At 48.0% G+C, this 17,087-nt stretch overlaps 1 protein-coding gene across 1 annotated transcript; it reads left to right on the top strand.

The window, feature by feature from the left end:
• Positions 1-4,028: 4,028 nt before the first annotated feature.
• On the top strand, positions 4,029-16,713 carry CMPK2 (cytidine/uridine monophosphate kinase 2). The gene is made up of 5 exons (XM_019757628.2): positions 4,029-4,966; positions 6,366-6,480; positions 7,374-7,575; positions 13,203-13,436; positions 15,025-16,713. The coding sequence occupies exons 1-5, from the start codon at positions 4,292-4,294 to the stop codon at positions 15,140-15,142; spliced, it is 1,344 nt and encodes a 447-aa protein (XP_019613187.2). The 5' UTR covers positions 4,029-4,291; the 3' UTR covers positions 15,143-16,713.
• Positions 16,714-17,087: the final 374 nt, after the last annotated feature.

Genomic DNA, 17,087 nt, shown 5'->3' with positions numbered 1-17,087 from the left:
CTATATTCCCTGTGCTTTACTTTACATCCCCATGACTATTTTGTAACTACCAATTTCTACTTCTTAATCCCTTCCTCTTTTTCACCCACCCCGTCAACACCCCTTGCATCTGGCAGTCATCAAAATGTTCTCTGTATCTATGAGTTTGTTTCTGTTTTGTTTGTTTTGTTCTTTAGATTCCACATATAAGTACAATCACATTGCATCTGTCCTTCTCTGTCTTACACCCCACTCAGCACAATACCCTCCAGGTCCATCCATGCTGCAGCAGATGGCAAGAACCCATTCCTTTCCCTGGCTGAGCAATGCTATTGTATACTATGGTATTGTATAATGTACCACCTACTTTTTATCCATTCATTCATCGATGGACACCCAGGCTGCCTCCACATCTTGGCCGTTGTAAAATATGCTGCAATGAACATATGGATGCACAGGTCCCCTCAAAGTAGCGTTTGGGTTTCTTTGGATAAATATCCAGAAGTGGGATGACTGGGTCCTTGTTTGTCTCTTGTTATAGGCTTTGTTTTAAAAGTCTACTTTGTCTAGTATAAGTACTCTACTCCAGCTTTTGTTTTTTCTTTTCCATTTTCATGAAATATCTTTTTCCATCCTTCACTTCCAGTCTGTGTGTCTTTCAATTTGAAGTGAGAATATGTAAGCATTTTGTTTTCTTATCCATTCAACCACTGTATGTTCTTGATTGGAGCATTAAATCCATTTACATTGAAGGTAATTATTGATAGATATGTAGCTATTGCCATTTTATTATTCATAATTTTGATTGTTTTTCAGTCTTAAAGAAGTCTCTCTAAGATTCCTTGTAATACTGGTTTGGTGGTGATGAACTCCTTTAGCTTTTTCTTGTCTGGAAACCTCTGTCTGTCCTTCGATTTTAAATGATAGCCTTGCTGGGTAGAGCACTGTTGGTTGTAGGTCCTTGCTTTTCATCACATTGAATATTTCATGCCAATACCTTCTGGTCTGCAAACTTTCTATAGAGAAATCAGCTGACGTTCTAATGGGATCTCCCTTATAAGTTACTAGTTGTCTTTCTCGTGCTGCTTTTAGGATTCTCTCTTTGTCTTTAACCTTTGCTATTTTAATTATAATGTGTCTTGCTGTTGCCCTGATAGGTTCATCTTGTTTGGAACTCTCTGTGCTTCCTGGGCTTGCCAGGTTAGGAAAGTTTTCAGTTACTATTTCTTCAAATAGGGTGTCAATCCCTTGTTTTCTCTCTTCTCTTTCTGGTACCCCTATGATGTGAACGCTATTACACTTCATGTTGTCCCAGAGGTCTCTTAAACTATCCTCACTTTTTTGGATTCTTTTTTCTTTTTGCTGTTCCAATTGGGTGTTTTCTGCTAACTTGCCTTACAAATTGCTGATTCAGTCCTCTGCTTCATGTAGTCTGCAGGTAATTCCTTCTAGTGCATTATTCATTTCAGTTATTGTATTCTTTACTTCTAAATTGTTCTTTTTCTATGGTTTATATGTCCTTTTTTATGCTTGCTAACATGTTTCCCTGAAAATAAGACAAAACCGGAAAATAAGCCCTAGCAGATTTTTCAGAATGACATCCCCTGAACATAAGCCGTAATGTGTCTTTTGCAGCACAACTTAATATAAGACCCGGGCTTATTTTCAGGGAAATACAGTATCTCTTCATTGAAGTTCTCACTAGGTTCCTTGAGTGTCCTAATAACCATTGTTTTGAACTCTGTCTCTTGTAAGTTGCTTGACTCCATTTCATTTAGTTGTTTTCCTGGAGTTTTCTCCTGTTCTTTTATTTGAGAAGTATTTCTTTGTTTCCTCATTTTGGCTGCTTCTCTGAATTTGTTTTTATGTATTAGGTAGATCTGCTATGTCTCCCCATCTTGGCCAAGTGGCTTTAGGCAGTAGGTGTCCTGTGGGCCCGGGGCATAATCTTCCTGGTCACCTGAGCCGGGTGTTCTAGGAGTGTCCCTTGTGTAGGTTGTGAGTGTCCTCCTGTTGTAGTTGAGCCTTGATTACTGTTGGCATGTCAGTGGGTGGGATTGACCCTCAAACTGACTGGATGTGGCATTTGGCCACATCCACAGCTTATGGGCTGCTGCTGCTGCTGCTGTGTGTGTGTGTGTGTGTGTGTGTGTGTGTGTGTGTGGCTTACCCCACAGACCAGAATTTGCTTCCGTGGGCTCTGGTGTCTGTTGACACTACCCTTTGGGTGTGCCCCTTGTGGGGACAATTGCATGGTACTTTGCTGTGATTTGAAGCCAACCTCCAACTATGTTGGTTCTGGAGCTACTTGGGAGGCGCTCTGGTGCAGGCCAATGTCACCCACTGTCTGTGACTGGCCATGGACCACCTGGTAGGACCTACAAAGTGATCCACGGTTGGTCACTGCCAGTGCTAAACCTAGATGTACATGGGAGAAGCCACTCTGTGAACTGAGGATGCCTGCTACCAGTATGGGGTCTGGGGTAGCTCTGGAAAAACCTAGGACATTGTGAGGCCTGCTGCCACCTGCCAGCTCCTGTAAAGTTCAGCTGCTGATAAAGCCTCGTGCGTTGTATGCGAGTCGGGTGAAATGGGGTCTCAGGGAATCACCAGAATGGAGTGGGCAGAGCTTACTTACCAGGCCAGTCAGATTTAGATTTGGCTGTGAGTGGGTGGGTTCATAGGAAAGATGGCATCAGCCTGCTTGCTGTTCTGAAGATGACACCCTCATGGGGCAAATGGTGACTGTCCTCTAGACCTCACCTGGAAGCCACATTCCTTAGCCTCCCATATGCCTCTGATGCCCCAAGTCACCATCCCTCCGCTGGGGCCCACGATGAGTGCCTGCGAGTGGGTATGTGCGAGGGCCATTTAAGAAGATATCTGGGTTTCTCACAGCCTCTGACCTACCCAGACAGTCGGAATCCCCACTGTTTTTCACAACCAGATCTTGTGGGGGGCTCCTCTTCCCAGCACCTGTATTCCAGGCTGTGGAGCTCCGCGTGACGCTAGAGTCACTCGCTCCTGGGAGGGGTGGGGGGGGGGACCTGCATGGCTGAGATATCTCTCCTGCCACAATATGCAGGTGTGGAACCCCTTTCCTATCTCTGCCCCTTCTACCTGTCTCAATATCGACTCTTTACATCCTTACTTATAAACCTTCTGTTCAGCCAGACTTCAGATGGTTCTCCAGGTTGATTGTTCTATAATTTAGTTGTAATTTTATTATGTTCACAGGAGCAAATAGGCACAGGGTTTACTCCACCACCTTGGCTACCTCCCCACCTCTGTCTCTTTCTCCACCCTTAAAATGGGTCTGTGGAAGCGTTAAACCCCTCACCTCAAACTAGTGCCCTCTCCTTATTCCAAAAAACAAATTCTTTTCTTTCAAAACTAATCATAACCCCACAATAAATCCAAATTGATGAAATCATGGTTTATTTGCCTTCAGTTCATCTAACATCTTCTGCCTTTCTCGCAATTCTAAATTTTTGACATTTTTTTCCTCATGGAATTTCATTCTTGGTCTGCTTGACAATCATGTTTAAAGCTATCAGTGAATGAGTCAAACCAAAATAAAATACCGAAATAACTGCGTAAATGCTGCTATAAAGGCAGCAGCACTGCTGACGCGGGACTTCCTGCTCATAAAGCACTCTGCCTTGCCAACAGCCCCCGACTCACCGGACCTTGACGCAGAACTTTGATTTACCTTATGCAAGTATTGCAGGTGTAAACCTGGCGATACTCCCCAGTTGCAGTCAGCAAAGGAGGGTGTAATTCCAAGAAGAGGGAAAAGCACGTGCTAAGGACAATGAAAAGCAGGGAAAGCAGCGAGTGGTAGGACTCGGCTCTCAGCGAGGCAGGATGGGTGGTCAGAGTGGGGGCACGAGGTCAGCAAGGAACGAGGGCAGCTGCCGGGCCTCGCAAGGCAACTCCTGGTTGGGAGTCTGCAGCGCAGCCAAGGATGGATTCACACCAGGGCCTGGGGCCACCACCCCTCCCGGAACGCAGCGCCGCCGCAGTCGCCGTTTGGAGCCGGCAGCCAGGCTCGGCCCGGGAGGGGGCCCTAGAGGGTGGCGCCCGGGGACGGCGCGGACAGGCGGCGACGAGCACCTGAGGGCGTTTTCTCCCCGCCGCTTGTTTACAGCCCGGACCTCGCAGTGGGGGAGGAGGCGGCCTGGCCGGGGAGGGCGCCCCACCCCGCCCCCACCCGCCCCCGCCCGCGCTTCGCTTTCGTTTCCCGGCGGCGCTCGCTGACCGCGCCCTAGTTTCGTTGGCAAGCGCCGCGGGGCGGGACCCTGGGGCGCCCATGGCCTTTGCCCTCTCGCCCCGCGCCCCACTGCTGCTCATACGCCTCTCGGGACAGCGGCGCGTGGCTCGCGCTGGGACCATGGCGTCGCCGCGCTGCTTCGCGCTCGAGCTACCGGGCTGCACCCTGGCGCACTTCGCCGTCGGCACGGACGCCCCGGGCGCGCTCCCGGACCCCCGAGCGGCCGCGCTCCTGGGCCCCCCCGGCCGCAGCTACTCGCTGTGCGTGCCGGTGGCGCCGGGCGGGGATTGCGCGGCCCGGGTGCGTGCGGCGCGGCTGCACCAGCGCCTGCTGCACCAGCTGCGCGGCGGGCCCCTCCAGCAGTGTCAGCTGCGTCGGATGCTGTGCTACCATCCCGGCGGCGGGGCGGACGGCGTGCAGCACGGCGTCCTGCTCCACGACCCAGGCGACAGCCCCGAAACCCGGAGCGCGCTGCTCGCGCTGCTGGACTCGTACCGGGAGGCTCCGCGCCCGTGCCTGGGCGAGTTCGTGGGCGATCCGCGCCACCAGCTGTGGCAGTGCCTGTGGGAGCTACGGGACGGCCAAGGGTGGCAGCAGGGGGGCCCCGAGCCCGTTGTGCCCAGCCCGGAGCCCGCGCTGCACCCGGTGGTGCCCGACCTGCCCAGCTCCGGGGTCTTCCCCCACCGGGCAGCCGCCCGCGCTGTTTTGGAGGCGGTAAGAGTTCCGTCCTCTCCCAGCACTCAGGGTGGATACCCCCCAACCCCTCCCCAGACTCGAGAAATAGAGAGTGCTCTCGGGTGGGGCGGCGGGGTTGGGGGCTGCTTATCAAGGCCTCTCTTGCCCGCGTGGTTGATATACTCCAGTCCGCACATCAGGGAGGCACGGCGGCCAGGCTCTGTCCAGGCGCAGTGGCCCTTTCGTGACTCCTGCCCGCCAGACCTTCCATTCTGATGTGGCAAACTGATACCTTAGCGCAGAGCCCTGCGATGTCTGCTGTAAATGCATGCTGGAGGTGCCACAGGAGGAAAGGGACCGCTGTACCGGAGAGATGTGGTCAGCCTGGAAGTAATCGTTCCATTCCCGGAGGTGGTGGAGAAAGGGCCTGAGTTTGGGGGTTTAGTGGTTTAGACTTCGACAGTGCCTGCCTACTTTGGGCTGCCACCTGGGTCACTCAGCTAGCCTAAGTTTGTTTTCCCTCTTTCATATGTAAAATACCTAATTTTGTGATGGTTAAGGGAACATGTGATACACCTCAGATGCTTGTGAAGGCGGGGCTAGGATTCTCTGACCACAGCCCAGGCGGGGGGGATGTCCAGACTCCGCCTCCTGGAGCTGCACTGTGGACCTTAGATACCTTTTACAAGTTGAGGGGAGAGCACTGAGGACTGGTTAAGGGTGCAGGACCAGCCGCTTGGGTTGAAATCCAAACTCTGGCGTTTATTACCCGTGTCACTATCAGTAAGTTTCCTAAACACTCTGAGTCAGTTTCCTTTATCCACAGATGGGAATCACCAAAGGACCCCACTCACAGAGTTATGAAATCTGGCCATGTGAACACTGAAAGCACTAGAATATCGCCTTGCTCAGCGTAAAGCATGTAGATTAATGCCTGGGCCTCAGGGTACAGATGCTGTGGGTGTGCAGTGAGTGGATGAAGAGTGAGGGCTGAGTCCTGGGAACACCTGGGTCTTCCCCGTCGGTGCCTGCAGTGCTCTGTGCTCTTCTCCACCCCCGAGCAATGAGGAAAAGACAGGGTGCCCACTTCTCTCTTTGGAGCTGCAGTGCAGCTGATATCCCACATTTGACATGGTTTCAGGCGGGCCTGTCGTTCCCATGTTGCTGTGTGACACTGCTCTGCAATCGTGTGTCAGTCATGGTCCTTCCTCCTTTGGGGGAAGCAGGTCAGCAGGGTTACCATGTCTTTGGGCTGCAGCCACGTGGTATAAATAAAGCTACCCAGCCCTTCTCAGGTTCAAAATACTATAAACTGTGGCATGGTGCCAAACATAACTTAAGCCTCGTTAGCGTTAGGCAAGGTTGCTCTCAGCAGTGAGATACGCCTTCTGCAAAAGCCACGTTATCTCCCTGCTGATGTGTGGATGTTGTTTTACAGTGTACACCCTTCATTCCCGAAGCCCGAGCTGTGCTTGACCTGGTCGACCAGTGCCCAGAAGAGGTCCAGAAAGGCAAGTTCCCCGTCATTGTCATTGAAGGACTGGACGCCACAGGTAAGAGGATGGTACCGTTTAGTTATAGCAGTGAGATTAGTGGATCAGGTGCAGGCATAGACAAAACTTTATACAGAGGTCAAAGCCTAAGCATCAGGTGAGCCTCTGTGTGTGCTGGCACGGAGCTGGGCAGGCCTGGATCACAGGGACACAGGAGCCCTTCGTGTGAGGCCTCGGGAGAGGTGGGGGCACTGAGCCCCAGCTGACACCAGAGGCACTGAGTGCAGCCTCGGTGTGGGAGATAAGGGCACTGGAGTCATGGTCAGGGACAGCTTGGAAGGGTTGACACCTGGCTTGTGTTTTCAGTTCCAGTAGGAGCTGGTCAGGTGAGGCCCTCCCGGCACACAGAAGAAACAGCGCAGGTAGAAGTGTGACACTTGAGCCAGCATGGCTTGCCTGGGACCACAGGCAGATCGGAGGCCCCTTTTGGTGCAAAGTTTTGAAGAGGTAGGAAGTGGAGCGAAGAAGCCTTTGGGGCTGCCACAGAGATGCCAGAATTAGCAGATGTGCTGCAAGTGGCCCAGGACACAAAGCAGGCAAAGTGCGGCCCAAGGGCAGCAGGAGACACCCAAGTGCTGATCTCGGGGGACATAGCATCATGTGACTCAGTGTCAGCTGAAGAGTGTCATGAGGGGTGAGGCAGAGCTGACAACGGAGCCTCCACATCAGAGTTTGCCATTCATTTGTCAACAAGAGGACCAGTTTGCTTTTCTTCCAAGTCTCCTGGTACCAGAGGAGTCCTAGGTTCCCAAGGGTCTGCAGCTTTTTAGAAAGAATCCTAGTATTTAATCAACTCCTTTGATTTACAGGTTGAAAGAATGACTTTGTTCTTTCCAATATGAACATAGGGTGGCAAGGGTTAAGATGTGCTATGTTTTCTGTATGACCTGCAGGTAAAACCACTGTAACCCAGTCAGTTTCCGATTCACTCAAGGGCATCCTCTTAAAGTCACCACCTGATTGCATCAGCCAGTGGAGGAAACTCTTTGATGATGAACCAACTATCATTAGAAGAGCTTTTTACTCTTTGGGCAATTATATTGTGGCTTCTGAAATAGCTAAAGAATCTACCAAATCTCCCGTGATTGTAGACAGGTGTGTATTTTCTTCCTTACATTTAAGTGTGTGTGTACGAATGCGTGTGTGTATGTGTGCACTTGTGAGTACATATGCCAGGGGTGCCAAAAAATGTACACATATTTTAAGAGAATTTAACACTTTGGTCAACGTTGCTCAAGCAGTAGTTCGCCGTATGAGTAATGTCTGGACGCTGATGGTAACCACTCTGAGCACCTCTTATAATTGCAGAAGTCAAACGTGACTTGTATTCATCTTTTGTTGTATTATAATTTTAATTCAGTTTTTTTTCTTTCTTAAAATGTGCATACATTTTTTTGGCACCCTCTGTATATGCAAGTACACAATTGTGTTTATTAAGTAAAACTGTATTATAATAGGAATAATGTCTATGATTTATTAATTACCTACATCATTGCCTGGAATTTTGCTAAGAGCTTTATGTATATGATATTAATCCCTGGGACAGTCACTTGGCTGAGAGCATACCGAGCATTAGCCTCTATTTACTGATGAGAAAGGTTAAGGAACTTGCCAAAGTGACTGAGCTAGAAATAGCATCGTGGGGATATTAACCAAACTCTGTTTCACAAATCAGTGCTTTCAGTGGTTCGTTTGTTCATTGGCTTTGTCAGCAAACATTTCTCGGCACCTACTGTGTACCAAAGACTATTCTTAGTTTAGGGAATTTAGTGGTAAATGAGATAGTCAATGCCTTGCTTTCTGGGGGCAAACCTACCATCAAAGGAGCGGGCGATGATCAAGGGCATAAATATATAAGATCATGTCAGAGAATGAGGAGACGTGAAGAGGACAGGCTGAGACAATGTGGTAGAGAATGGCCAAACCCTTGCTAGAGATGGCGTGGAGAGGCCCAGGCTAGGAGGTACCACTGATCTGAGCTCTGAATGGCCAAAAAGAGACTGATGTGAAATTATGGAGTGTTAGAAAGCAGCAGGGAGGGGGTACCAGCAGGAACAGAGCACAGGGACGGGAGCCAACGCATTTGAGTATAGAAATGGGCCAATGTGATGAAAACATAGTGGACGAGGGGTGCTTTCTGGGTGAATGAAAAGAGAAAGGCAGAGGACAGATCAGCGGGTCTGTAGCCACAGTCAAGAGGTGGAATTTATTCTGGGTGCAGTGGGGAACCACTGAAAGGTTTCGGATAATGGCGTGACATAAACTGAAGTATATTTTTAGAATCCCATACGTAAGAAGTCGCTTAAAAATGTTACAACAGTGGACAAAGGGTCTGGCAAGTACGTCATATAGGCTTACTCAGCATGTGATGGGGTGAGGGACAGGGAAATGACAGTTACAGCGAGAACCCACTTTGCTTTCACCAGGTTGGTGAGAACGAGTTAGGAATGTCCTGGTACCCAGGACACAGGCGATGCAGTGGAGTGATGGAAACGCCCACATGGTGCTGGTGGGCGTGGGTGCTGGCAGTGACTTGGAGAGCGATTTGAGAGGATGTAGCAAATTGAGAGAGTGCTTCCACCTCCGGAAGAAACACTCAGCTTTGTTTGTAATACTGAACCTTTGAGAAACTAAAGCCCTCCAGAGAAGAAAGGGCAAATAAACAGTGGCCTTTTTCTGATTGGAGCACCGAACAGTGATATAGCCGTACAACGCACCAACATGCATAAATCGGGAGACCATAGTTTCAAATGAAAAAAATCAAGGGGAAAAAAGAGGTTCGACAGAATATGTGCAAAATAACACGTAGTGCAGAGCACAGAGGAATGAGGGGTGTTCAACACCAAGTCAGGAGCATGTGGTCCTCAGAGCGAGAGGGCAGTGCAGCTGAGGAGTACTAAAGGCTTTGATGGCAGTTGGGTTATTTCTGTCCTTCTTTAAGGAGGGCGCAGCTCACAGTGGCCCATGCGGGGATCGAACTGGCAACCTTTGTGCTGTTAGCACTGTGCTCTAACCAACTGAGCTAACCGGCCACCCCCAGTTATTATTTCTTAACATTACAAGAATGTTCATTTTATTGTTCTGTCTACAATTTTACTGATTTTGGGAAAGATAAGCTGAAGTAGGACAAGTATTCAGAAAAGAACGTGAATCATAAATGTCTCATTGAATTTCAAGACGTGAACACATCCAGGTAGAGCCCGCACCCAGACCTCGCCCCACAAGCCCACCGCCTTCTCCCTCCCGGCCGCCACCCATTCTCCCCACACTGGTAAGCACTGTGCGGCTTCCATCACCACAAGCGAGTTCTGCCTGTTCTTGGACTTCACAGAGGCACGGGAAGTACTGTCTGCATCTGACTCCCTTCACGCCCCTCCGAGGTTCCTCCTTGGAGGTTGCGGTGTATGTTCTCTTACAGAAGGTTGGTGCACACGTGTGTGCAATGCTGTTGCCTGGAACCTTAGGAGTGGGCTTGCGGGGGCGTGGGCCTCAGTGTGTTGAGCTGTAGTACGCATTGCAAAACGTTTTCTGAAATGGTGGACACAACTCACAGGGCCCTGTCCCACAGCGGCGTTTGAGAATTCCCTTGCGCTCACGTCCTAAGCCACATTTAGCGCGGCCAGTCTAACTTTACTCCAGCTTTTTCTCTTGTTCTGGCGGGTGAGTTGGTCAGTTAAAAGCTAGTTTGCTGCATCTGGAAACAGAACTTCTACTCTTTCCTGAACTATCTTTCTCTGTGTACTTTTCTATGTCTCTGAAATATTCCACAAGGAGCTCACACTGTGTGTTTGTAAAGAATAAAGTGTGCGGTGGTGGGGCAGGACAAGAGGAAAACGGTACAAATCGTGTAGTGAGAAGGTCTGTGCTATCCTCTAAGTTATCATGGCAGTAGGTAGTTTGAACTTTGGGTCTGGTGAGATAATCATTTCAAAGTTGGCAGCTTAGAAAGAATCCTAGGAAAGGGTCTGAAAACACGCTCCTTTGTGAGATCTCTTTGCCTGGATAATATTTTTGCCCTATTTTTAAAGTGCTGAATGCTCCCATATTTGATACCTATTCTCCCCAGTCTTCTTTATTTCAAAGAGAAAAGCTCAACGTTTCCTAACAGAGTGTGACTTCATGGGGCACATTGTTTCCTAAGACGTCCAAAATCCGGAAAGCAGCACCAGCTTCCGTGTGTAGGCAGGTACCCCCTCCGTTCCCCGGGTTCCTATCTGTTCAGTGGGGATTGGTGTTATCCCTTCCCTGCTGATTACCAAGACTTGTGATGAATAGCCAATGAGTAGATGCAGGAGGAAGTGCTTTGAAAGTAGCAAATTACTGTTAAAATATAAAGCATTGCTATCTAAGCTGTATATAATGTGTCAGCAAATTGCATTTAATTTGAACTAATGTGGTTTGTCTGATGGCAGGAATGGCGAATACTAAATAGTGGAGAGAGTCTGAAATTGATGGCCAGAAGGTGTGATTATTTAAAATGAGCTGCCGTATTGTCAATCAGAGAGCTCTCTACTCATCAAAAACAGGGCCCACATTCTTCCCCTGATTTTTCTTCTTTGTGTCTGTGAATTGTCTGCAATTTTGTTCTTTAAAGGCATACTGCATCACCTTGTCAGATGAGAAGAAAAGAGCAGTTGTTTGTTGTCTGGGTGAGTTTTGTTCATGTTTAAAGATTTTAATGAAATCCATTTCAGACAGCACCATCGTCTAGTTGAAAATCTGCAAGGGAGACAGAGTAATTTTTTACAGCGACTGTAGTTAAGGTTGGCAACTTAATCACCCTCATTACCTTTAAAAGGCTACTCTTGCTCATGGTTTTTCTATAATAAAGAAGGCTTTTTACATTAAAACGCTATCAGCCGCTGCATTCATCGCTGAGAATTTAATTCCGTGAGCATGGAGCATGTGCAAAACACAGGGCAGATTATAGTTTGGTTGCTAAGAAAAAGAAAGCCCGGACCCTGCATGGATTTATTCACCTTGGGAGGCAACATGCACCTTATAGAGAAGGAGGAAGTGGTGAGAGCCAGGCAGGGGATGCATCGGCTGTTCCTGAGCTCATAGCTGCAGTAGCTTGAGGCTCTCAGAGCAAGCGCACTCAGGGAGGGGGGCTGGGGCTTTGCAGGGTGCGTGGTGTTAGAGTTGACCAACTCCCAGATTCATTTTTGGCATTTGTCCTTTGCAGTATTGTCTGTATTATGTTACTACCATTTGACATGACCTGGCTTCAGTGTCCAATAAGGACCAGATGTTGTCTTGTAATAACAACGTGATGCAGCCATTTTTATGGGAGGAAAGCTTTCATGGCTTTAATTTTCCAGATGAGGAAACTGAGACTATTTTGGCTTAAATGACTTACCAATGTCCACAAAGCAAGTAGGTGGCAGAGGGTGAAACAATATGCAGCTTGGATAACACTGAATTTATTTTGGAGATACCACTATGTCCTTTCCACTGTGAAAAGGTAGTTCAAATCTCAAATAATTAATAATTTAGGATTTTTAAGACAATGAAGGCAGTAAATAAAATACAGCCAAGGAGAGGGCCATGGGTACCTTTCTACAATGGGATGTTTCATAATTGTTTCATTAGTATTTGTTGTAGGTTATTGTCCTTTGATGCTGGATTTGGAGTTTCGCATTTAGTCACTTAAAATTGGAATATGACACCAACAGGGCAAGAATATAGTAAGCTACGCTAATTAATGAAATAATTCCAATTCATTCATTCGTACCCCTGCATAATATTTATTATAGGCCTATTGTATGTAAGTCAGACACTGGTTTCAGGTTTTGGAATACAGAGATAACTAAACAGTAGTTATCTAATGGAGAGACCTTAGTTGTCAGCAGTTAGCTCTGATTTACAATGAGATGTTCTTTCATAGAGTCGAGCATGAGGGGTCAAAGGCCTGGGGAGAAAACGTTGAATTCTGCATGGGAGCTTCATCTGAGTGGGGCTTTGAGGGAAGAGGAGGGGTTTTGCTGACTGAGAACCTCACTCCAGCTGGAGGAAGGAGTGTGGAGACAGCCAGGTGCCTGGGACCCACTGCGTAGGGTGTTCCGTGTCTCAGCATGAGGCGGACTGTTTTCCAGCAGGTAGTGAGTGGGCAGACATCGGGCACTTTGAAATAGATGCTGATTTGATTTTCTTTTATGGTTGTGATTTTCTGTTGCTCCCCCTAATACATGTTGAAAAACAGCCAGTCAAGAATGACCGACTTTGCTTGGAGAGGGTGGGTGGGGCGGGGGGAAGATACAGGCTGCAGCCAGGGTTCCCAGAACGTGGGTTTCATCGGCAAGTTCCAATTTAAAACAATGCAGGAACTGAATGAGCCTACAGATGTTCATGTGGCCAAGACACAACCTTAAAGACAGCTGGGCCACCAAACAAGTCTGTCACCTCCCGTCGTCCTCCCTCCATGGAAGAAAGCACACTGCAAGGCTGGAAGTGTGACCGTGTAATCTCGCCGTTCATGCCGTTGCGATTCAGACACTAGCTCCGTGAAGAGCCCACTGCTTTCTTATTGTGGTGGTTGATTTTATTTATGACCCTTTATAAACACTCTTTGAAATGAGGTTCCGTTGTCTTTATTTCCTTGATGTTATGCTAGGAAAGCCCAAGCTGCACCGTCCCTGGTTTCACCATCGTCAGTGGCTGACTTCTAGGTGCTAATTCCCATCTTCAGCAGATGGGGGTCTCACTGCTCCTGTCTCTCTCAGGTACTGGCACAGCACAGCCACCTACGCCATCGCCACCGAGGTGAGCGGGGGTGTCCGGCACCTGCCCCCGGCCCATCACCCCATATACCAGTGGCCCAGGGACCTGCTCACACCTGACCTGGTCCTGCTGCTCACCGTGAGCCCCGAGGAGAGGCTAAAGAGGATCCAGGCCCGCGGCATGGACAGAACCAGAGAGGAAGCTGAACTGGAGGCCAATAGCATCTTTCGTCAGAAGTAGGTGTCTCGATGCGATGCGCGTGGCAGGGGACGCTGGCCGTGGCGGGAGGCACGGTTAGCACTGACTCGAGGCGTCTGGAGGGAATGACGCTTTCCTGTTTTCCAAACCCAAGAGGCAAAGTTCTCCAAGTAGCTCAGCTCCTGCCGATGGCAGTTTCACGGTGAGGCTCCAGCACTGTTTTCTGAGAGCTGTGGGACGTCTGACTGGGGATCAGACCTTTCTCCTAGACCTGTCTGTGCCTGGGACAGCATGACCCTGATCAGGACAGTACATGTTTCTGGGTCTCGGGTCCCCAAGCATAACACGAGGGCCACAGAGCACTGTATGAGGCGCTCCCAGTGACTTGCACCTGTCTGGCAGGCATGTCACCGTCACGTTCAGGGATCCTTGCAAGGACAACAAGAGCCATATTTTACAGTTTATAAAACCGAGGCCCAAAGAATTAAGTGGTTTCTAGAAATTTGCATAGGTACTAAGTAGTAAAACGCATTAAAATCACGATCTTCTGATTTTAAGGCAGTGCTTTCCTGTTCGTTACAGCAGCGGGAGAGTCTGGACCATCTTACTGCTCCCTGGCTGAACCAGGAAAGGTTTGAGAATCCAGAACACACTAGTTTATGTAAATAAACAGTGATAGCACTGTTATCGTCACAGAATACTGTTCTAACACAAAGGACAACTGTGCTGTGTGTAAAGAAACCATGTTAAGAAGCAGTTTACTTGTAGTAATTCAGTTAAACCTCATGACAGACTTGCAAGGAAGGCATTATTTCAGTCCTCATTTTACAGATGAGAAAACTGAGGCAAAGAGGGGAAAGAAATTTGGCGAGTTCACTTAGCTAGTGAAGGCAGAGCAGAGTGTGGGCCCAGAGCACCCGCTCCGCCTGCCTGCTGCAACCACAAGGCTGTTGTGTTTCCATCGTTTCATGTACACAGCAAGGCTGGCTCACACTGAGACCAGAAGAGGGGTTCTGATGGGATTTTAGAATATTCAGGGTGAAAACAATGTGTATGCTAAACCTCTGGCTTATCTGAGATCCTTCAGGGCACAGATTGTGGAGACACTTGGCGTTGGGCACATTACTTAATCTTTTGGAGCCTCTGCTACTTTGTTTGCAAAATGGAGATGGCAGTGGTTCCTTCTAAGGTTATTCGGAGGATGAAATGGGAATAATCATGCAGAATACTAATGCTTGGCAGATAATAGGTGCTCCATAAATGCTAGCTAGTAAGCCTTATTATTAACTTACCTTTTAAACAGTGTCTCAGATGTGTCCTGTGGGCAAAGCTAGTTGCTCAGGGGAGCAGTGTGGGGACCTTGCTTCAAGCAACATTTGCATGAAGAGCTAACTGTTTCCCTGAAAATAAGACCTAGCTGGACAATCCGCTCCAATGCGTCTTTTGGAGCAAAAATTAATACAAGACCCGGTCTTATATTATATATTACATTATATAAGACCGGGTCTTGTATTAATTTTTGCTCCAAAAGACGCACTAGAGCAGATTGTCCAGCTAGCTCTTATTTTCGGGGAAACACAGTGTGTTAACAGGTGTGCCAACGCCTTTCCTTCTGCCTGTTCTCAGGGTGGAGGAGACCTACCAGCGGATGGAGAAGCCTGCCTGTCTCGTTGTTGATGCCGGCCCCTCAAAAGAAAAGGTCCTCCAGGTGGTTTTAAGCCTAATCCACGACAACTGTCATTAATTGTGGTTACTCGGGGCCAGGTGACACATTCTACTTGATTTGGCGTTGTTTGATACATATCAGCCCACGACTGGTTGTGCGATTTCCCAGATCTCTCTTTCCTAAGTCTGTTTTGTGGCAGAAAATTGGAGACTTGGACATTTCAATTTTACCTCAACCATCGTGCTTGCTTCTGACCGACGGACCCATCCAGGTTGAGACTGGGTCATGTTCTAGCCAGAGGCCGGTGGTTGCTTTCTGCCTAGTATAATAAACATTTTTTTGGAACGCATTTTTAACTACATGTGTACGAAAGGCCTCCAAGGTTTGTCTCATCCAGAAAGCACGAGATGCACACAAGCAACCAGAAATATCTTCCGAGTCAACGGAAGTCCTTCCCTCCCCACCCCCAGCCCTTCGCAGGCCCACACCTGGCTCACTGAAGAGACCTGGACGTAGTCAATGTTGACTTCCCGACCTGGCCGCACTCTAGGACACTTAGCCCAACTCCTGGAGCCACGCGCTCCCGGAGAACATGTCTGTGTGTCCTGCCTGTGGGAAGACGCTCCCACGGAGTGGTCTTGTGGGTGGGGGACACTGAGCAGAAGGCATATGACTTGCATGTGCAGCTCGCAGTCCTGAGGGTCCTCTCGTTAGCACTTCAGAGTCAAACATAGAGACAGCCAACCCAAGGAACTCTAAGTACAGATACACCAACCTCATTTGGATTCTATTGTGCTGCTTATTTACTTTCCTGTCCTTCCCTCTGAATATAATGAGTGTTTTGCACTGAACTACATACATTAAACTTACATTGATGTTTCCATCATGTTTTTCCACATTGTAGGGGCTGTGCTTCCCTAATTAAAACGGAAGCCGAGAAGCTATTGCAGTGCTTCTTCTGTATTTTCATTCCACAGATTTCACTTATCTTAATAAGCATAGTGGATCCGAGAATGGGATGTCTTAGTGAGTTATCTTGCACTTGAATGTCTTACGATTGCACATGAACTCAGCTTTGAGATCTGTTTGGCTAGAGAAAAATAGCTGAGGAAAGAGGAAACTTAATGGGTTTGTGGCTGTGCAAGCCATTTAACATCAGTAGTTCATGTAACTGTATCTAAAATGTGACAGTAATTCCTTATGTGTCTTAAGGAGCTGGCTGAACCTGGTGATTACCTAATATTCCTTCCAGTTCTGAGACAGATGAATCTGCAAATTATTTTGGGGAAATGCCTCAAGTAGATGTTCCCCCCGAATAATTAAATTGAAGGCCTTATCAGGTTTATCCTGTGGCATCTCCAATTATAATAAAGTTTAGTATTAACTATATTGTACTATTTTCCAAAATAACTAAATAACTTATACATAATATATCTACGTATATAAATATGACATTGGTTTCAGTTGAAAATATTTTTAAAGCTGATATAATTGTGTTAGGGTTCTCTAGGATGTGATATCCAATTATGTTATTGGTGTTACTTTCAACATTCTGAAGAGCTTATGCTGGCAGCCTAGAAAAACAATCATTGGATGCCTCCTTTGTGTACCTTGCAAATGAGTAAACTGGCCCTGGCTTTCTAATCTGTGCTGTTGTCACAAGTGTGTGTTGGTTTTTCAAAGGTGCTGGTCTTGCTCGGAGGGAATCTGGTCAAGGCAGTAGAGAAGCTGAGTGCCTGGGTCAGGGGAATGGCCTCAGAGTGTTTTCTGAGCAAGGGGAAAGCACGTCTGTTTTGTTTCAGACATCGTTTCAAGAAAATGCAACCCCTTCTCCTTGCAAATATTAACGGGATTTCCCTCTAATCCACTAAGAAGTGATTCTCTGTACACTGGGGCTCCTTGTGCACTGACAGGTACACATGTGGTGAGTCTGAGATAAGACAGCTCCGCCTACCAGGAAACTGACGACGAGAAACCATTCGCTTGGCTCGGTGTCATTACAGGGTGACTTGAGTTCTGTTCC

This window comes from Rhinolophus sinicus, linkage group LG05 (genome assembly GCF_036562045.2).
Source record: "Rhinolophus sinicus isolate RSC01 linkage group LG05, ASM3656204v1, whole genome shotgun sequence".
NCBI lineage: Eukaryota > Metazoa > Chordata > Mammalia > Chiroptera > Rhinolophidae > Rhinolophus > Rhinolophus sinicus.
Note: the sequence above shows the minus strand (reverse complement) of the source record. Positions and strands in the feature narration are given on the sequence as shown.